This window comes from Hyla sarda, chromosome 2, assembly GCF_029499605.1.
Source record: "Hyla sarda isolate aHylSar1 chromosome 2, aHylSar1.hap1, whole genome shotgun sequence".
Lineage (NCBI taxonomy): Eukaryota > Metazoa > Chordata > Amphibia > Anura > Hylidae > Hyla > Hyla sarda.
This window is the reverse complement of record NC_079190.1, coordinates 382,541,172-382,563,335: the sequence shown is the minus strand read 5'-3', so window position 1 is coordinate 382,563,335 and position 22,164 is coordinate 382,541,172. Positions and strand designations below refer to the sequence as shown.

At 41.2% G+C, this 22,164-nt stretch overlaps 2 protein-coding genes across 4 annotated transcripts in view; both read left to right on the top strand.

Annotated features, from left to right (window-relative positions):
* Positions 1–8,168, top strand: part of LIMK1 (LIM domain kinase 1) — a 119,511-nt gene extending 111,343 nt beyond the window's left edge. For 2 of the 3 annotated variants that reach the window (XM_056558532.1, XM_056558534.1), the window contains exon 16: positions 1,376–8,167. In XM_056558532.1, coding sequence (XP_056414507.1) covers positions 1,376–1,538 — 163 coding nt within the window. In that variant the 3' untranslated portion in view covers positions 1,539–8,167. Of the gene's footprint in view, positions 1–1,375 lie in introns of all 3 variants that reach the window. The other variant, XM_056558533.1, reaches the window with a different exon arrangement.
* An 11,208-nt stretch (positions 8,169–19,376) lies between these two features.
* The window catches only part of LOC130356680 (septin-4-like), a 138,117-nt gene continuing 135,329 nt past the window's right edge, over positions 19,377–22,164 (top strand). The window contains exon 1 of the mRNA XM_056558529.1: positions 19,377–19,499. Within this exon, the coding sequence (XP_056414504.1) occupies positions 19,398–19,499 (102 nt within the window). The 5' untranslated portion in view covers positions 19,377–19,397. The remainder of the gene's footprint in view (positions 19,500–22,164) is intronic.

The following is a 22,164-nucleotide window of genomic DNA, read 5'->3' as shown; positions in this document are numbered from 1 at the left end:
CAGTGCTATGTATAGGACATAGCACTGATCTGTATTATCGGTCATCTTCTGCTCTGGTCTGCTCAATCTCAGACCAGAGCAGAAGACCCCGGGAGAAAGCTGGAGACAAATGAGGGGACCTCTGGCTGCAATGCTGCATGATCGGATCCCCGCGGCAGCGCTGCGGGCGATCCGATCATCCATTCAAAGTACCACACTGTCGCAGATGCCGTGATCTGTATTGATCATGGCATCTGAGTGGTTAATGGAGGACATCCGCGCGATCGCGAATGTCCGCCATTACCGGCGTGTCCCTGGCTGCTGATCATGGTGGCGCGTCCATTGTCGTTAAGGGGTCAGACATTGAATCTCTCAAGTCACAATTCTCTTGAAAACAGCAGCAGGTTTTCACTCAGGACTGCCCTGTATTTGATACATTTATTTTACATTCTAACTTCACAGACTTTTCAACATGAGAAAGGCATTCTAATAGCATAATGCCACCTCTACTATGGGGTCATTTGCTTAAGCCAAACATAATGGGGAGAATGTATCTTTCTTTGCCCCTCTTATATTAGGCAGTTCCAGATCAGGCTTAGGCTATGTTCACATCTGCATTGGAAACAGTTTTTTGGTTTGTTTTCTCCCTCTTGGAGCAGAGGAGCAAAAACAAGAAAACAGAACAGCTGGATCCGCTGCACGACTAACACCAATGAAGCTTTGTGGCCACACGATTGACTTTAATCGTCACGCCCCCTCCCATAGACTTGCATTGAGGGGGCGGGGTGTGACATCATGAGTGGGCGGGGCTATGACGTCACATGCTCCCGGCGCCGGCTCCAGCATTCGGAACAGTTTGTTCCAAACGCTGGGCAGCGGAGTACCCCTTTAATTTGACAGGACAAAAAATAGTGCTTGGTACATTTTTTTTGTCAGGTTTTTGGATGGATTCTGAGATGGAGGTTCCTAACAGAACCTCCAACTCAGATGTGAACATGAGTGAAGGGTCTATTAATATTTTTGAGGTAGGTGGGCTTATGAAAGCAGAAGAGGACAGATGCAGGGAAGCTCTGTATATGGCTCCTGCCTCCATTGCGCCAGGAGGATTAGCATTGGTGCCTGTATACAGCCTGGATTTCTGGAAGCGGACCACCAATCATGGTGAATTATACCTCTTTTTAATCAGGTTCACCTAAACTATAACCCTGTGCATTGGGATTAGTGCGGGGAAACAAGGGGTCAGTTTTCCTTTAAGACATAAGGGGTGAGGAATATTTCCTATAAACTCTGTTACAAAGAAATAGGATGACTAAAGAGGAAAAACATTTTGAAATCTCTTCTCCTGGACATTGCTTTCTTCTTCTTTTTGTTTAACTTCACCCTTATTCTTTTTCAGGCCCAGTTTCTCGCAGCTCCAGCTCTGGTTGGATTCCCTCATCAGGCACTTGAATCTGCAGCTGCCTCTTAGCTCACATCTTGAGACTCTGGAGAAAGGATTTTGGGAGCTTTACAGAAGAGGCGATAGCACCTTGCATGCACATGCGGAAGTCCCAGAATAACATCATCTTCGAGGCTGAAGGAGATATGCCACCTCGTGTGTGTTTGTGGGGAGCTCATACTGCTTTCCTCACACAGATTGGGGATCATATCCCTACATCTTTGATTTAGGAATGGGTCCTGCTGTGCCAGATGTTGTTACCACTGACTGTGAGCATTGAGGGGAATCCAAAGATGTTGTAGTTTCACTGGGTGCCTATTGAGTTATGTAAGCTTGTGATGGTTCTTGGACTGGCAAAAGAGGAACCTGGCTTTTTAATGTGGCACTTTCCAATCTATTATTGGCTCTAGTAATGAATCTATGTTGTCCTTCAGGGCGTCGTTCCATCACATCCTCACTGCATGGCATCCTTCTCTGTCAACTTTTTTGTTCAAAGGAGCTTTCTGCACCTTGTGTAAATACCTATCTGTATATTTAGACTGTGCATAGCCTTCTGTACATATCCTCCCATTGTCTGTGACTTTAGCCTGTTGTTCTTGTTGCCAAGAAGGGACTACTGCTTTTTGCTATGGACCCAGTGCAGGACCGATCTCTGTGATAAGACCATAATGCACTTGGGTAAAGAGCAGTGAAGAATCTGTGAAGTAGTCCCTCCCATCTTACACGCAAAAAAAGACATTTGTATCATTTTATTTAATGTTGTTTGTCTACACACTTAGCACTTATAGATTGGTACTCAGCTTTTACGACCACCAGCATTCTCATTACTGTTGATATATGCAGCACACATAGGCGACTATATATACGCCCTAGTGCTAAGATGACAACTATACTGGCCTTTTCTGTGTTTGTCGTACTATAGCTTAATTAGGCACCTACCACTCTGATGTGACAAAGCATTTACAGCTAAGTTTAGTGTCGGAAAAGCCAGTATGACGCACACATCTTATGTAATACACGTGCAGCTATTAAAGATGAAATAGCTTAGGTAAATGATCTAAAGCTCTTTCCGGCTTCCTCCATTTTCCATTTGATATGTTTGCAGTGATCTATAAGTGCACTTCATGTCCATTTTGTGTACAGCACCCCTAGAGTGCATTTTCCTCAGTGCAGCGGTTTTGCACATATGAAAATAATACACGTTTTTGCCTTATATTATGTATGAGGAAGATGTTTTTTTTTTTTTTTTTTTATTATATAGGACATTAATTCAATTTCTCCAATCCAGTTTGGCCTTAGATTTTGCATTTCAGTTACTGAATATGTTTACTCTCCTCACCTTAATGGGGTACTCCGGCCCTAAGACATCTTATCCCCTATCCAAAGGATAGGAGATAAGATGTCTGATCACAGGGGTCCCACCGCTGGGGATCCCCGCAATCTAGCATGCAGTACTCACCTGTGCAATCTATCATGCAGTATTCGCCTATGCCTCCCGACCACAGGGACAGAATATCGCGACATCACAACTCCGCCCCCTCATTGCAAGTCTATGGGAGGGTCCGTCCCCATGGTCGGGAGGCATAAGACTTGGAGCCTCCAGCGCTTCCTGCAGTGCTCACAGGTGAGCACTGCATGCTAGATTGTGGGGGTCCCCAGCGGCGGGACCCACGCGATCAGACATCTTATTGGATATGGGAGAGGATGTCTTAGGGCTGGAGTACCCCTTTAAACCAGGCACACTGTTTTTAAACAGTTTGCCTCCAGCTGTGGCAAAACTACAACTTTCGGCATGCCCGGGCAGCCTTTGACTGTCTAGGCATGCTGGAAGTTGTTGTTGTGCCCACAGCTGGAGGCACACTGTTTGAAAACACACTACCTTAAACATACCACACATTAGGTTTGCTGAGCCTGAAAATGCAGGATTTTGCAACCCAAGCTCCTATCCTAGACAAGAGGATAGTGTTGTCCTTCAGCATTGTATTTGGCTTCTTGTTCAGAACAAGTGACTTTCATAACCAATTTGACTTAATGTCTTAGAATATGTTCACATGCGGAAGATGGGTTAGAAAAAATTCTGCGACTGTCGATTCGCCTGAACGGGGCATGCGGAAATTCACGTGCATGCTGCAGAAACAACCCCATTCACATGAATGAATTTTCAGTCGCAAAACATCTCTGCATCATTCTGCTGCCTGGGAATAAACCCTGTATATTTGATGTTTTTCTAGAGATCCTAGAAATTCCTATAAAAGTTGTGTGGACAGCTAGGCCCTATTTCGATGGCTGAAGAGTACAGAAGATCAGAAAAGATCAGGGGCATAGCTATAGGGGGTGCAGAGGTAGAATTCTCACTGGGGCCCTGGTGCCTAATGGAGCCCAAAAGCACATCTGCCCCATAAGAGACCAGTATTATAATTGGCACATGGGGCCCTGTTGCAGATTTTGTGTCAGGGCCCATTGTATTGTGTCCCTCAAGAGAAGTGCAGAGATAACTGACCATAGTAATGGAATTATCCATTTAGATTGTCAGGAAAACAACTTTTTGGCAAAAATGAATTATGTCTATGGATGGTTTTAAAGGTGTGTAGACCTTCGATCGTCTTCTGGTATGTCAACGATATGATCTCAGCAATCATTGGGATTGTGCAAGCTGAGACTTGGAACAATCCTAAAATGAAGACTGGAATTTGTCCTAACATTTAGTATCTATGATCCACAACAGCTGTCATTCTAATGGATCCTGGTCCCTGCTGCTAACCACTGCTCCCTGCTTCCTTTGACTTGTTGACACTTCTGGAAATGCCCAAAGAGACATTGTGATGTAGCCCCTTTGTACAGAGATATAACTATAAGTTAAGCTGAGATAGCAGCCATATCTGGGCCAGAATTATAAACCACACTTGGTATGTGGCTGGTATTTGGGACCAGAGGTGTAACTTGAGGATACAGGGCCCCCAAATATAACGCTTTATTTATACTACTGGTCTCATTTAGAAAGTAATGACCTTTGGGCCCCTCAGGCTCCTGGACTGTTGCAATCGCATCCTTTGAACCCATTATAGGTATGCCCCTGTTCGATCTCCCAGTCTACTATAGAGAGTAAATGACCGAACACAATCAATTATTTCTACAGGACAATCACAGGTAATAGCCATGATACTTGCTGGACTACAGATGCCAAGTGATAACATGTCACAAAATAGTTTCAACCTATAAGACATAAAGCACATTTAGGGAAACCCACCGAAGATCACCGACTGTAACAGAGACAGATTATTTTTATTGTGAATTCTGAGGCAGTTGTCCCATTACTAGTATTATATTCTTTAATAAATACTGTAGATGACGTTTGCCTCTGTAAAGAAGGCTCTGTTGCACTGTGTTTCTCAGTGTCCCAATCTGGAGTACATGTATGTACATGTACAACCATAAAGTGACCTCCCACTATCTCCATCTCCAATCCTCTGCTTTCTCATATACATATCGCTGTGCGTTGCGACTCTCAAAAATAATGATTTAATGACTCACTTTAAGCTTCACAATATCAAGCTGGCTATTGACATGTGATTTTTGTTGATGAATTGTAGACTATCACATGAATGTAGAATTCTCACTGTTCCTCTATCGGAGCATCAGAAGTATCTAATAACCACATATTTCATTTCTCCCAGGGAAATAGCGTATCCATTCACAAGAGCAAGACAGACATGTTTAAAGGGGTACTCCACATTTTGTTCCGAATGATTGGAGCGGGGGTCGTGGCGTCACCCCCCCCCCCCCCCTCAATGCAAGTTTATGGGACTTGCATTGAGGGGATGTGGTGTGACGTCACGACTCCAGCCGCCGCACTCAGCATTCTAAACGAACCTTGGGTGCTGCACAGAGATCGCTAGATGTCTAGGGGGAGTACCTCTTTAAGGTGAAATGCACACTAGGTGAATTTGTGAGCAAGAAATCTGCTGTGGATCATAGTGCCAGCAAAGTATGTCGCCATGTTGATTTATGTTGCAGATTGTAGATTGATTGTAGATTTTCCTTATTGATTTTAATAGGTCAATTATATCCGCAAGCAACCCTTTAGAAGATTGTGACGCGGATCGGCAGCAGAATCCAAAATTGGGAATTTTAAATTAATAATTTTTTCCCCTATGAAATCTGCAAATACATGTTTTGCAGCATTTACTGCAAAAGAAACTTTCTGCAGCAAATCTATCTACTTTGCATTCATTCTTATAGAAGAGCCTGGTAAAATAGCTGTATGTCTGATGATCTTATGTCTATAGCCAGCTTTAGCTCTTACAGAGTCTGTCGATGAAGTCTTTACTGTGTTCAATAAGTCATCACTACTCAACAAAATCTCAACCATAATCTCAACAAGTAGAATATATAAACTGTTATTAACCTCTTAAGGACACAGGAAATACCTGCTCCCAGTCCCGGTCTATAACACGGGGTCAAGCCGTGACCCCGCGTCATAGCAGGTCGGTCCCGACTGCTAATGAAAGCCTGGACCCTGGGCTAATAGCATGCGGCACCGATCGTTGTGCCCTGCGCGATATACCCTTTAGATGCAGCATTCAAAGTTGATCGCCGCATCTAAAGTAACAAAAATACACTCCCTGCAGCTCAGTCCAGGTGATCGGGACCATTGCAGTGAAATCGCGAGGTCCCGATCAGCTAGAACTCAAGTGGAGGGTCCATTACCTACCTCCGGTGGGTCCCATCGGCGATTGATTGCTCCAAGCCTGAAATCCAGGCTTGAGCAATCGACCGCCCATAACACTGATCATTGCCATGTTAATGCATGGCAGTGATCTGTGTTGAAGCCCTAGAGGGGGCTATAACATTGCCAAAAAAAGTGTGGAAAAAAATTAATAAAGATCATTTAACCCCTTCCCTAATAAAAGTTTAAATCACCCCTTTTCCCATTAAAAAAAAAACTGTAAATAATAATAAACATATGTGGTATCACCATGTGTGGAAATGTACGAACTATAAAAATATATAATTAATTAAACCACAAGGTCAATGGCGTACACGCAAAAAAATTCCAAAGTCTAAAATGGCGTATTTTTGGTCACTTTTTATATCATGAAAAAATGAATAAAAAGCGATCAAAAAGTCCAATCAATACAACTGTAACTGCTAAAAAACTTCAGATCACAGCGCACAAAATTAGCCCTCATACCGCCTCGTATGCGGAAAAATAAAAAAGTTATAGGGGTCAGAAGATGACCATTTTAAACGTATACCTTTTCCTGCATGTAGTTATGATTTTTTCCAGAAGTACGACAAAATCAAACCTATATAAGTAGGGTATCATTTTAATGGTATTATTTTACTTGTATGGACCTACAGAATAAAGATAAGGTGCCATTTTTACCGAAAAATGAACTGCGTAGAAACGGAAGCCCCCAAAAGTTACAAAATGGCATTTTTTCTTCAATTTTGTCGCACAATTAATTTTTTTTCCGCATTGTTTGTAAAATGACTAATGTCAATGTAAAGTAGAATTGGTGGTAGAAAACATAAGCCATAATATGGAATTTTAGGTGCAGAATTGAAAGGGTTAAGATTTTTAAAAGGTAAGGAGAAAAAAACAAAAGTGCAAAAAGGAAAAACCTTGAGTCCTTAAGGGGTTAAGTTTACTGTTTATTTAATATACATCAATGAATAGGGAAATATAAGAATTACTGAAGTCCATTTCACATTAGACCAGTGTTCTGCAACCTTTGACTCCCCAGCATTTGTGCCATTGGTTCTCATACATTACTTTACAGTTTCATACCATATTGGTTGAGCCCAACAAAATTTCTACCTCTATTATATGCTGGTGACAGATTAACATTGCATCACCTCTAAAGTGATTGTCTGACCTTGAACAGAATTAATTTTTTTTTTACTCTAACTTGATGAAAATTTCAGTTACCATTTGCCCCTTTAATTTATCTTTATAGGATCTTATAGCGTTGTCTTTCTGATACATACCTCAAAGCAGATAAAGAGTTACATAACAAAATTCTGTTCTCCTTCAGTTACCAAGGGGCTGTTTAGCGCCTTAGTTCATACAGTTTTTACAGTGTACAAAATATAAAAACAGTATGCAGTAAGCTCCAAAGCTCCCCCTTGTGTTAGATGTAGACAGGCAGAATATTGCTATTTAACTTATAGAGTACCTGTGGTAAACTTTCCCAAGAAATAAGATTGCATTATCAATTAATAGTTTAGTATGCTTGTTCACATACCTTTTTACAGTTTCTTGATCCGCATTCTTGCTCCTGAGATATGAGGGTTTATAATTTGTCTCACAATTTATGGACTCCGTCAGATAGGCGGGACTTAATTTTAATAATGGGAAGGATTATCAGGTGATGGGCGGAATTATACAGTAAGAGGGGTGTGTAGGTGGCATACACATCCCTTAATGTACAACATTTACACCCCCTAACTGTGTAATTCCATCCATTTTATTTAAAGGGTACCTCTCATCAAAAAAACTTTTGATATATTATAGATTAATGTATGCAGAATAACTTTACAATTGCATGTTATTAAAAAATATGCTTCTTTCTATTTAATTTTCCACTTTGAAGAAATGACCACTAGGGGTCTCCCTACCAGTCCTGGCAGCAAGCATTTCAGACTCATGCTGGAGTCCTAAACACTACGAGCTGCCAGTCTGCTTTGTTCACAAAGGAGAACACTCAGAGCTGCCAGCCTGCTTTGTTCACAGCCTGTTTGGCTGTGAACAAAGCAGGCTGGCAGCTCTGAGTGTTTAGGACTCCAGCATGAGTCAGAAATGCTTGCTGACTGGACTGATCGGGAAAAATACAATAGAAAGAAGCATATTTTTCATTAACATGCTATTGGAAAGTTATTCAACATTCATTAATCTAAAATATATCAAAAGTTTATTTGATGAGAGGTACCCTTTAAATGAGTTCATGCCTATCTGACTGATAAACCCTCATATCTCGGGAATGGAAGTGCCTATCAAGAAACTGTAAAAAGGTATGTGATCAGGGCACCATTAGCCATTACATGACAGTAAAATCTCAATTATTTGGGATGGACACTTGTACTTTTTATTGTGTATTCAGGGAATTGGAGCTCTGTATCTGAGACAAATTAGAGCTCTACTATGAAGATAAATTAAAAAATTTCAGACCACAATTGTGGACTAAAAGTGACATGATAATACAAGGTAGACAGTTACTTGAAAGTTTTCATGAGGATTTTTTTTTGTACCACCGTAAAACAGGGTCACTTATGTGAAGACGTGAAAATTCCTTCTGCAGCTAATAGTCGGTTGTAGCCAATTGATATTGCACATTTTTGTACTGTATGCTGTTGCTCTCAGAAACTACACTGCTTTTAGGAAAATATTTAAGTTCTTTTTCACCAGGAACTTGTTAATTTTCTGTTGAAGTTTGCTGCAAAAAAAAAAAAAATCAATCTGAATACATGAAGTTGTCCCAGGATCTGCTCTGTGTTCTGTGTGTTTATTTGGAGGGCATGATACAGATGTTTATGGAACCTAAAAACAAAATGTTATTTTCTAGGTCTTACAGCAGCATCTGCTCTGTAGCGAAGGAACCGCAGGTACGCCACACAGATTGGCTGCTATAAGGCACATGTTCACTATTCATTTGGGACAGTTTTGATAAAAGACACAAAGAAATTTGTCCTAAGCTAACAATCTTCTTTGGTTGCTATCAACGATGGTCTTTAACAAAGGTCTGCTAGAATTAGAAAGATTGTAACAATTGTTTCTGTGGTTGTTACTTACCAGCATAGCCTGCATAGCCTATTAGGCCCTTTCACACTATAAATGTATCCGTTTTAATGGGGTACTCCGGTGAAAAACATTTTTTTTTTTTTAATCAACTGGTGCCAGAAAGTTAAACAGATTTGTAAATTATACAATGTAGCCCGGACCTTCTAGGTGAGTAAATAAAAATGGATATACGTGGATCGTGCTTCAATAATAATCAACATTTATTATAAAATATAGATAAGATTCGACACTTCTCACAGGGCCCTTGTGAGAAGAACATACATATTAAAAGGCAACCTAACAATGTATTTAGGCAATAGTAATTAAAACTATAAACCTGGCATAGGGTAATAGAATAGCAGAGTAAGATCTGTACCAAACAAATATATTAAAGAGTTGCTCTTCTGGGTATTTAGGGTAGATATGTCCCTTTTAGATACAGTAGCAAACAGTCTGTAATATTAGAAATTGTTACCGGTCTGTAAATGGTAACTCAGGCAATGGGTGTTGTTCCCGCAATGGCTGAGTGTCCGTGGTGTGCACCAGTCAAGCGCCGATAATGCTGATCACAGGCGTGTTAATACACGCCAGTGATCAGCATGAGAGATCAGTGTGTGCAGTGTTATAGGTCCCTATGGGAGCTATAACACTGCAAAAAAAATGTAAAAAAAAAGTGTTAATAAAGGTCATTTAACCCCTTCCCTAATAAAAGTTTGAATCACCCCCCTTTTCCCATAAAAAAAATAAAAGTGTAAATAAAAATAAACATATGTGGTATCGCCGCGTGCGTACATGTCCGAACTATAAAAATATATTGTTAATTAAACCGCACAGTCAATGGCGTACGCGCAAAAAAATTCCAAAGTCCAAAAAAGCGTATTTTGGTCACTTTTTAAAAAGTGATCAAAAAGTCAGATCAAAACAAAAATAATACCGATAAAAACTTCAGATCAGGGCGCAAAAAATGAGCCCTCATACCCCCCTGTAAGTGGAAAAAGAGGACATTTTTAAAAGTATACATTTTCCTGCATGTAGTTATGATTTTTTCCAGAAGTACGACAAAATCAAACCTATATAAGTAGGGTATCATTTTAACCGTATGGACCTACAGAATAATGATAAGGGGTCATTTTTACCAAAATATGCACTGTGTAGAAACGGAAGCACCCAAAAGTTACAAAATGGCGTTTTTTCTTCGATTTTGTCGCACAATGATTTTTTTTTTTACGTTTCGTCGTGAATTTTTGGGTAAAATGACTGATGTCACTGTGAAGTAGAATTGGTGACGCAAAAAATAAGCCATAATATGGATTTTTAGGTGGAAAATTGAAAGGGTTATGATTTTCAAAAGGTAGGGAGGAAAAAACGAAAGTGCAAAAACGGAAAAACCCTGAGTCCTTAAGGGACTGAGACCCGTTATAATGTTCCGTTATGGAAAACCCTTAAAATCGGCCATTACAAAATCCCGTTATAGTCTATAGGATTTTTACATTATCCGTTTTAACCCATCATAGCCCGTTATTAATAAGGGACGTTATTTTGTGACGGGAGAAAGAACGGAAGAAATAGTGCATGGACTATTTCTCTCGTTACGGGTTATGACAGGTTAAAACAGATAATGTAAAAGTCCCAAAGACTATAATGGGATTTTGTAACGGCCGATTTTAAGGGTTTTCATAATGGAACATTATAACGGGTTTTTAAAACCGATGAATTTATAGTGGGAAAGGGGCCTTATCTGACTATCCTCAACAGCAACACCACCAGGCCTCTCAACAAATAAATAAGCATTTATAGGGCATTTAAGAGAAAATTTGTATCACCTGAAAATCCTACAAAAAAGTAAGTAAAGGTATTGCACAACTATTTAGTAGAGGGTCTTATTGTCATCCTCCACTAGTTGAAGAGGTCACTCAAAAAAAAAAAAGTTACATATAACCACTCGGTGGGTCAGCCAGTTTTTTTGAACATCATATTATTAAAGGAGTTATCTATTCTTAAACAAATTTGATAACTGTCAGATTGCAGGGGGACCGACTACTGGGACTTCCCCACAATCTCCTGAGAGGCACCCCAGCTCTCCACACGGGTATCTCCAGCTCTCCCATACACATATATGGAGGGGGCGCCACCTCATGCTGTGGTTGACACACTTCATTCATGCAGAAGGCCAGGTTGTTGGGTAGGAGATAGCTGGGGTCCCAGCAGCCGGACACATCCCCTGACCTGCGGAAGTGTTTTTAGACTGGACTACTCCTTTAAGGCATAAAAATTTTGTTTGAATAGCTTAAAGAACTCTGTAACCGTACAATTGACTTTCTACTGTGACAGATTTATCTAAGTTTTCCACCACATTTTTGGACAGTTGTCAGTAGCTTGTGTACTATGGTTCACTTGCTTGTCAGACTGGTACAGTAATATTAGAAAATCTTTGCTACTGTATTCTGGTTGTCTGTTGGATTAAAACTATGAAGGAGCTCTGTAAAAACTAGAGCTAGTTGATAAAATGAGATATGCAGATGATTCCATCATACCTTTTCTTGAATTATGTTATGGCTTTCAGTTCAATAGCATCTCATGATACCAATTTAATGGGGTACTCTGGCACTAAGACATCTTATCCCCTATCCAAAGGATAGGGGATAAGATGCCTGATCGCGGGGGGTCCCGCCACTGGGGACCCCCGTGATCTTCCACGCTGCACCCAGTTAGAATCAGCCCCTGGAGCGTGCTCGCTCCGGGTCTGATTACTGGCGATCACGGGGACGGAGCATAGTGATGTCACGGTTCTGCCCCCGTGTGACATCACACTCCGCCCCCTCAATGCAAGCCTATGGAGGGGGTGTGACACGCTCCCTCCATAGGCTTACATTGAGGGGGCAGAGCGTGAAATCACACAGGGCGGAGCATGACGTCACTATGCTCCGTGACACGCCCCCTCCATAGGCTTGCATTGAGGGGGCAGAGTGTGACATCACACGAGGGCGGAGCCGTGACGCCTCTATGCTCCGTTCCCGTGATCGCCAGTAATCAGATTTGGAGCGAGCACGCTCTGGGGGCCAATTCTAACGGGATGCAGAGTGGAAGATCATGTTGGTCCCCAGCGATCAGGCATCTTATCCCCTATCCTTTGGATAGGGGATAAGATGTCTTAGAGCCGGAGTACCCCTTTAATACATTGGCCCTGATTTACCCTGAGTTTTTATTAGTGTGGAATGTTGTTTCAGGCTTGCATGATTTCACTCTATTTACTATGGGGGATCCACAGGTCAGAAAGTTTTTTCTTGGTGGGAATTTTAAGCCATTTATTCCCAGGATTTTGTGTTAATTCAATAGTAAATAGGCGGGGTTGTGAAAACACGCCCCTTTTTAACCAACCACGCCCACTTTCTGACAACTACGGGGTTTGTAGGTTTATTTTAGCGTACTGTACCACAAATTGCGGCACAGACAGAATTTGTGGTGCGTTGGGCCATATTGTGGTGCACAAAAGAAGTTCAGGGTTGCAATAGTAAATCAGGGCCAATAAAATAATCTGCAAACAAACCCTCAACAGGCTGTAATTCACAATGTAACCAGAGGGAAGTCATACATAGACACATAGGCCCAGATTTATCAAACTGTGTAAGATAAAAAATTGAGTGATTTTTCCACAGAAACCAATCACAGCTCAGCTAACGACCTCTGGTAAAGTGAAAGCTGATCTGTGATTGGTTGCTGTGGAAAAATCCCTCCACTTTTTCACTCATGCAGTTTGATAAATCTGGGCCTATATAGGCCGGCATTTATCATTGTAGGTGTAAGTGAAGCATTTTTCTACACTTTTTTTTAGTGCTGGTAATGTGTAGGAGCACCAAATTTATTAAATGGTCACAGAGCATTTGATACATTTTGTGCAGGTCACATTTTCTGAAATTTCTCTCTTCATATACACCAAAAAGCTAAGTCTGGGCTGGTATAGTTTTAGAGACTTTTCAGTGGCTTTTTACCTTTTTTGCGCCTTTTCACAAAAAGGCGCAGTTCATAAAACCCTTCCATATTGTGTGTATTGCCAAAATCAGTGGATTGCAACTCAAAATCGGCAGAAATAGGTAAACTAAAAGGCGCAACAAAGGCACAAATAAACCCTGATTGCGCCTTTTTGCGCCTTTTGTAGACAATGATACATTTCGGCCATATAGCATATACATTTCCAGACAGAATATTGGAGGGGCGGAGATATTACTAAACTCGAGTATTTGGAGTGTTTTCCTTGACCTAAAATAGCTTAACCTCCTAAGGACCCAGGGCATACAGGTACACCCTGAGTCCTCTCCCGTTCTATAACACGGGGCCACGGCAATGGCCGGGACCCGTGGCTAATAGCGCGTGGCACTAATCGTCTAAAGTAAAAGTAAAATACCATCGGCTAGCTCCGCGGGTTGTTCCGGATCGTCGCGGTGAAATTGCGGCATCCCGAACAGCTGTAGGACAGCAGGAGGGTCCCTTACCTTGCCTTCTGCTGTCCAATCGACTAAAGACTGCTCAGTGCCTGAGATCCAGGCCTGAGCAGTCAAGTGGCAGAATCGTCGATCAATGGTTTCCTATGAGAAACCATTGATCAATGTAAAAGATCAGTGTGTGCAGTGTTATAGCCCCCTATGGGGGCTATAACATAGCAAAAAAAGAGTGAAAAAAAAAGTTAATAAAGATCATTTAACCCCTTCCCTAATAAAAGTTTGAATCACCCCCCTTTACCCATTTTAAAAAAAACTGTGTAAATAAAATAAAATAAACATGGTATTGCTGCATGCAGAAATGTCGGAATTATAAAAAATATGTTGATAATTAAACCGCACGGTCAATGGCGTACGCGCAAAAAAATTCCAACGTCCAAAATAGCGTATTTTTGATCAATACAAAAATGGTACCGCTAAAAACTTCAGAGCACGGGGCAAAAAATGAGCCATCATGCCGCCCCATATGCAGAAAAATAAAAAAGTTATAGGGGTCAGAAGATGACAATTTTATATGTATAAATTTTCATGCATGTAGTTATGATTTTTTCCAGAAGTATGACAAAATCAAACATACATAAGTAGGGTAACATTTTAATTGTATGAACCTACAGAATAAAGAGTAGGTGTCATTTTTACCAAAAAAATGTACTATGTAGAAACGGAGGCCCCCAAAAGTTACAAAATGGAGTTTTTTTTAAATTTTGTCTCACAATGTTTTTTTTTTCCATTTCAACGTTGATTTTTGGGTAAATGACTGATGTCATTACAAAGTAGAATTGGTGGTGCAAAAAATAAGCCATCATATGGATTTTTAGGTGCAAAATTGAAAGAGTTGTGATTTTTTAAAGGTAAGGAGGAAAAAACAAAAATGCAAAAACTGAAAAATCCCGGGTCCTTAAGGGGTTAATAAGCCCCAATTTGGTTAATGAAAGTTTAAAAATCTTGCTCAGGCCAAGCCTCTGTTGAACTTGAGTACTGTGTGTACCACCCAAATGGTGGTATGAACTGTAACTCTTTTTTCATATCAAAATGTGGAGCATTTCCTTAAATTATTTAGTGATGAGTATAGCGTATACAGGGAAAAAAAATTGGGCGCAAATTATTTAAAAATTTAACAGTATAATGTCTATAATGTCATCATCACATACCAACACAGTATCCGTGTCCATTCTATGGGCTGCAAAGAAAAGCTTTGAGGCCCCATATGCATGTCATTTCTACAAGGTACAAGTCAAATTTTTTGCATGGTTTTTCCTTCTCTATACACACACCTAGGTTGTTCCTTAGTAATTTGAGTTGCCTAAATTTTACTTTTAAATTCTAGACCAAAGTGCTTTCAAACTAATCCTATTTGTTCATGTTAACCAGATTACCTTGATCAATTAATTTACAGTGCAATTGACCAGTAACAATGCTTCATTCAGCATCAGGACAAGATCTGCACCTTTCAGATTCCTTTTCAACAAAAAAGAAAATGTTCCTTATCAGGAAAATTTTACATAACCTTTAAGGCATTTGTACAGAAGAAAATGTGCCATATATCTACAAACTTTAATTTTCCTAAATTAACCTTAAAATTAGTGTTGCTCGCGAATATTCGCAATTCGAATATTATTCGCGAATATCGCATATTCGCGAATTCGCGAATTTCGCGAATATAGCGCTATATATTCGTAATTACGAATTTTCATATTTTTATTTTTTTTTTTAGTTTTTTTCTTCACAGTACACATCACAGTGATCACCCCTCTCTGCTTCCAGCTTGTGTGGTGTAAAGAAGGCTCTAATACTACTGTGTGAGACTGGCGTGCGAAAATTCGCATATACGAAAATTAGTGTATGCTACTTTTCGCATATGCGAATTTTCGAGCGAGTATACGAATTTCCTATATGCTAATTTTCACATATGTTAATTTTCGCATACGCGAAATTTTGCATATGCGAAAATAAAACGAGAATATAACGAATATGCGAATATTCGCGAATATATGACGAATATTCGTCCATATATTCGCGAATATTCGCGAATTCGAATATGGCCTATGCCGCTCAACACTACTTAAAATATACAATGAATTAATAACTGACAAGGGAAAAAATAGGTGTTTTAATATTAAAAATGATATACCTGAAATTATATCAATACAGTAGAATATGGCACTCGATCCTTTTAATGGTGCTCAAGTAGGATCCCACTCCTAAGAATCATAGAACAAAAAACTTGGCACTTAAATAATGTGAATTTTATTTCATATGCAATGCAAAGTTTAGATAATGTTTTGGTCAAACATTGACCTTCATCAGATCTAGAAAATACATGACAAAATAGCAATAACTACACATAGGTGATACATCATAGTTTAGTAAAACAGTGCATCAGTTCTTAGGCGTAGCCTGAGTAGCATATCAAGTAATAGATGACATAAGGTCCATATGGAAAAGATTATATATCTGTAATATCTGAATAAAACAATAGGTAATAAAGGAAAACATAGCATCAATATAATGGTAGCCTGCTATATATATGACCAATCATACAGCTAGGAGCGTAAACAGTTAATATACATACATAGGAAAACAAACCAGATCACAGGTGGCATAGACTATATACAATTGTAAGGTTAAACATTATAATAGCATAGACACATTGGAATAATTCTCACAGTAGAATGAGTGGCTGGCTTAACAAGGATTGCTGCGGAGTAATGCATAGAGAGCGGCCTAAAGCCTGAATACCTGAAATTATAATTGTCATGAATGAGGTTCACATATGGACAGGGTAGTGGTGCGCCCTAACTTTCTCTAAAGCAGCTTTCCCTTCCTATTGCATATCTGTCCTTTGTGATGGATCTACAACCACAAAGATGGTCCATACACTGTGCTAATGTACTGCCAATCAGTTCAGAAACCAATTATAAGATCAAGGGTAGATATGAAAATATGAACAGGACTGAATAACAGGATAAATATAACACAGACTAAACAGGGTCAGGATATGCAGGAGATGAACGGGTTAACTGATGTCAGACACCATACAGGTCAGAATAAAAGAAAACAATTCACACTAAACAGATACAAGAAAAACTTCAAAAGCCAAACTCCATAACATGGAGGAATACGGGTAAAGATTCTAAACAACAATACTAAATACTGAACACTGGACTAAAAACTGGATAAGTCTAAACAGACTCCAAGAACTACTTCAAAAGACAAAAGCCATAACATGGAGGAATACAGGTCAAGATTCTAAACAAGAATATTAACCATTGCCATCTAAGGACAAGCCGGCAACTGTTGTATGGCGTGGGCTCCCAACTCGAGCCCACACCATTCCAGCCGGCCCCCAGCTGATTCCTGTAGACTGCTATTAATTCTTTAGACCACCACTGTCAAAGTTGACAGTGGCATCTAAAGGAACATTTAAACCATCCCGGGGGGGGGGGGGGGAGCGATTCACTGCTGAGGTAGCTGGAGGACTTAATTCACGTCCTGTGCTGGCTGCTGCGCTGTGAATGATAAAGCCTGGCAGGACCAGGCTTTATCAATCGAGCGTAGAGCACACAGATCAATGTGGTTCTATGAAACCACATTGATCTGTATGAGGAATCTAATGATTCCTCCTAAAAGTCCCCTGTGGGGACTAAAAGTGTAAAAAAAGAAAAGAAAAAAAAAGTTGAATAAAAAGTAAAAAATAAAAAAACACCCATTAACTCTTCCTTATTAAAAGTTTAAATCACCCCCCTTTTCCCAAATTCCATATAAAAAATATGCAACCATAATAAAAATATACATATGTGGTATCGCCGCATGCATAAATGTCCAAACTATAAAAATATATCGTTAATTAAACTGCACGGTCAATGGCACATGCGCAAAAAATTAGCAAAGTCCAAAATAGCGTATTTTTGGTCACTTTTTATATCATGAAAAAACTAATAAAAAATTGATCAAAAAGTCAGATCAATACAATAATGGTACCGCTGAAAACTTCAGATCACGGCACAAAAAATTTGCCCTCATTCTGCCCGTACGCTTAAAAATAAAAGAGTTATAGGGGTCAGAAGATGACAATTTTAAACGTATACATTTTCGTGCATGTAGTTATGATTTTTTTTCCAGAAGTACGACAAAATCAAACCTATAGAAGTAGGGTATCATTTTAACCATATGGACCTGCAGAATAAAGAGTAGGTGTCATTTTTACAAAATAATTTACTGCGTAGAAACACAAGCCCCCAAAATTGAAAGGGTTATGATTTTTAAAGGTAAGGAGGAAAAAACTAAAGTGTAAAAACGGAAAAACGCTCGGTCCTTAAGGGGTTAAATACTGAACACAGTTCTAAACAAGGTACACTAATTCCAGCAGAGCTGGGGTCTGAACAATCCCACCCGGAAGCCTATTGGCTGGAAACATTAACACTATCCTGACCAAAGAACATAGCATGCAAAATACAAACCAACACAGAAAATACGGAATACTGATATTAAAATAATTCCCAGGAAACACTTGTGTGAAGTCATGTAGGGGTTTTCTAAGAAACCAAGGGGCCCACTCACACTACGGAATGAACATATTCATTCTTTCAGCAGAATCCGCTTGGACATGCATTTCTGTCAAAGTAGATGCATTTCTGAGAAGATATTGCCAAAAGAATGAACTTCATTTTGTAGTGTGAATGGGCATAAGTTTTCTAAAGAGCTTCTAAGTGCTGCTAATAGAAATACTTTTCATTCATAGCGCTGCAGGGGTATATGTATATAGAAGCGCTGGGGGGTGCAGACATATAGCGTTATCTGCACCCCACAGCGCTTCTATATACATATACCGGCGCTGCGCTATGAATGAAAAGTATTTCTATCAGCAGCATCGAGCCGCCGGCTGCTGCTAGAATGCTTTTCATTCATAGCACAGCGGTGACATATGTAAATAGATGCTGCAAGGGTACATATACCTGCAACGGCGGGGGACACATTATACTTGCGCCAGCAGGGGATACATTATACTTGCGCCGGCGGGGGTATATATATTTATTAATGCGCCAGTGGGGGGTATATATATATATATATATATATATATATATATATATAAATGCGCTGCAGGGGGCATATTATAAATGTGCTGGGGGCTAGATATATAGGATATGGCCCAGATTTATCAAACTTTGTGAGAGAGAAACTGCAGTGATTTTCCCACAGCAGCCAATCATAGTTCAGCTAGCGAGCTGTGGTAAAGTGAAAGCTGAGCTGTGATTGGTTGCTGTTGAAAATTCCCTCCAGTTTCTCTCTCACAAAGTTTGATTAATCTGAGCCTATATGTCTGCCCCCCCCCCCCTTGCAGCGCTATATATCTTACCCCCCCCCCCCCCCCCTCAAAGCGCTTTTAACCTGTTCAGGACGCAGGGTGTATCCATACGCCCTGCATCCCGAGTCCTTAAGGACTGAGGGCGTATGGATACGTCCATGGGAATTCCGGTCCCCGCCGCTAGCCGGTTGGGGACCGGATCGGGATGCCTGCTGAAATCATTCAGCAGGCACCCCGACACATCGCCCAGGGAGGTCCTGAGATAGCCCCCCCCCCCCCCCCATTTCGGCGATCGGAGAAAATCGCATGTCAATTCAGACATGCGATTTTCTCCAATTCCGGGCTGATCAGGTCTCCGCAGCAGTTGCCATAGAAACCCCCCGTTCTGCCCACCCCTGGATGTCGGGCAGAACGGGGGGAAAAGATGGATGTCTTTACCTGAGGACCAGATGCGTGGGGCCCGGAGATCATCGCAGACATCCAGCGGAGATCACGGCTCAGGTAGGGAATCAGCGGTGGGGGGGGAGAAATGAAAGTGAAAGTAATGTGATCTTTACTGTGGCAACCACTAGGAAGGCCGGACTGCAACTCCCAGCACTGTTACAGTGGTGCCCAAACGGTAGCCCTCCAGATGTTGCTAAACTACAACTCTCAGCATGCCTGGACTGCCCAGGCATGCTGGGAGTTGAAGTTCTGTAACATCTGTCCCTTCAGATTTAGCAATTTTCATGAATTTTATGAAAAATTTTTTTTGCTGCTCTACTTTGAAGCCCTCTAATTTTTTCAAAAAGCAAAAATATGCCCATTTTATGAAGCCAACATAAAGTGGACATATTGTATTTGTGAATAAAAATTAAATTTATTGTGAATATCCATTTTCCTTACAAGTAGAGAGCTTCAAAGTTAGAAAAATGCAAAATTTTCAAAACTTTCATGAAATTTTGGGATTTTTCACCAAAAAAGGATGCAAGTAACTCCGAAAATTTACCACTAAAATAAAATAGAATATGTCACGAAAAAACAATCTCAGAATCAGTAAAGTGATTCGTAAAGCGACGGTGGTCAGAATTGCGAAAAAGGGCTCAGTCCTTAAGGTGAAAAAGGGCTGCGTCCTTAAGGGGTTAAAGGGGTATTCCAGGAAAAACTTTTTTTTATATATCAACTGGCTCCAGAAGTTAAACAGATTTGTAAATTACTTCTATAAAAAAAAAATCTTAATCCTTTCAGTACTTATGAGCTTCTGAAGTTAAGGTTGTTCTTTTCTGTCTAAGTGCTCTCCGATGACACCTGTCTCGGGAACCGCCCTGTTTAGAAGCAAATTCCCATAGCAAACCTCTTCTAAACTGGGCGGTTCCCGAGACACATGTCATCAGAGAATACTTAGACAGAAAAGAACAACCCTAACTTCAGAAGCTCATAAGTACTGAAAGGATTAAGATTTTTTAATAGAAGTAAGTTACAAATCTGTTTAACTTTCTGGAGCCAATTGATATATACAAAAAAAAGTTTTTTCCTGGATAACCCCACTGAGAGCCCTGATTGGCTCCTCAGTACCAGCCATTCAGGGCTCCCCATGGGGGATTCAAAAATGAAAGTTAAAACACACTGATACACTAATAACTTCAGATCGCATCGGGTCTCACAAGTGAGACCCAGTACAATCAATCCCTCAGCCCCTGTACTACAACCCCCATCATGGAACATATTCTGTTCCATGATGGGGGTAGTAGTACAAACACTAATATAGCCTCCCCAGCTGTCTGCAGACTCCCGCAGCCAGGGAATTACTACTCCCATCATGGAAAGAAGTCTGTTCCATGATGGGAGAAGTAGTAGTCCCGGCTGTGGGAGTATGTAGGCAGAGGTGTTATAGCCATACATGAGGGATGTTATAACATGGTGGCAGAAGTGGAAATTCTGGAGCCAAACGTTCCCAGGGGAGACCACCTGCTTCGCGGCAGCCTACCTTTCCGGGAGGTAGTGGAACAGGGGTTCCTGGAGACGGTGCCAGTAGCAGTCAATTAGTGCGGACTGTAGGTGGGAAAATCAGCTACTCGGCGGTGTGGCAGTTTTTCATCAGGATCCAGAGGAGGTTCACATAGCCACGTGCAAGATATGTCGGCAGAAGGTGAAGCGTGGCCAGGGTCCCAATGTCGGCACCACGGCCCTGCGTCAACACATGCTTCGTCACCATAAAGCGGCTTAGGAGAACCGTGGCTCCGATGTAGTGGTCCAGCCTGCTGCATCACCCAGTGGCCATCCGCTCCCTCCTTCATCCAGCCAAGGCTCCACCACCTCAGCGGAAGGGATCTGTGTTTCAAACCCTCCTTCTGTCGCTCCAGATACTCCTGCTTCTCCCGCATTTAGTAAGCCATTCCGCCAACAATCCATCGGCGTCCAAAAGACAACAGTATGCTCCCACTCATCCAACGGCGCAGAAGTTGAATGTGCTCCTGTCCAAGTTGCTGGTGCTGCAGTCCCTCCCTTTTCAAGTGGCGGACTCTGCAGCTTTCAGAGAATTGATGGCTTGTGCCGAGCCGAGGTGAAGAGTCCCAAGCCGTCATTTCTTTGCGAATAAATCAGTACCAGCCCTGCATAAGTTAGTACAAGAGAAGGTGGGCCAGTCCTTGAGCATGTCGGTGTGTTCAAAAGTGCACGGCAGCGCCGACGTCTGGAGCTGTAACTACGGGCAGGGACAATACTTGTCTTGTACGGCCCACTGGGTAAATGTGGTTGCTGCACAGCCAAAACAGCAACTTGGACAGGTCACACGGCTTCCTCCTCCACGCTCTCGCTCCCAGGCAGTTGGTCCTGTGTCAGTGTGTGACTCCGCCTCCTCATCCTCCACCGTGTCCTCGGCCTACACTGCACGTAGAAATCTCGGTGGCCCTTCATCGTACCATGTGTATAGGGCAAGGCGGTGTCAAGCTGTTCTTCACATGGTTTGCCTTGGCGAACGGAGTCACATAGGGGAGGAACTGCTAAAATTCATTCGTAAAGAAATCCGAGTATGGCTTACACCATCTGGAAATGGGAACCATGGTGACCGACAATGGGAAGAACATTGTGTCCGCGCTGCGACAAGGAAGTGTGAAACATGCGCCCTGCATGGCACACGTGTTCAATCTGGTTGTCAAGCACTTCCTCAAGTCTTCACCTCATTTGC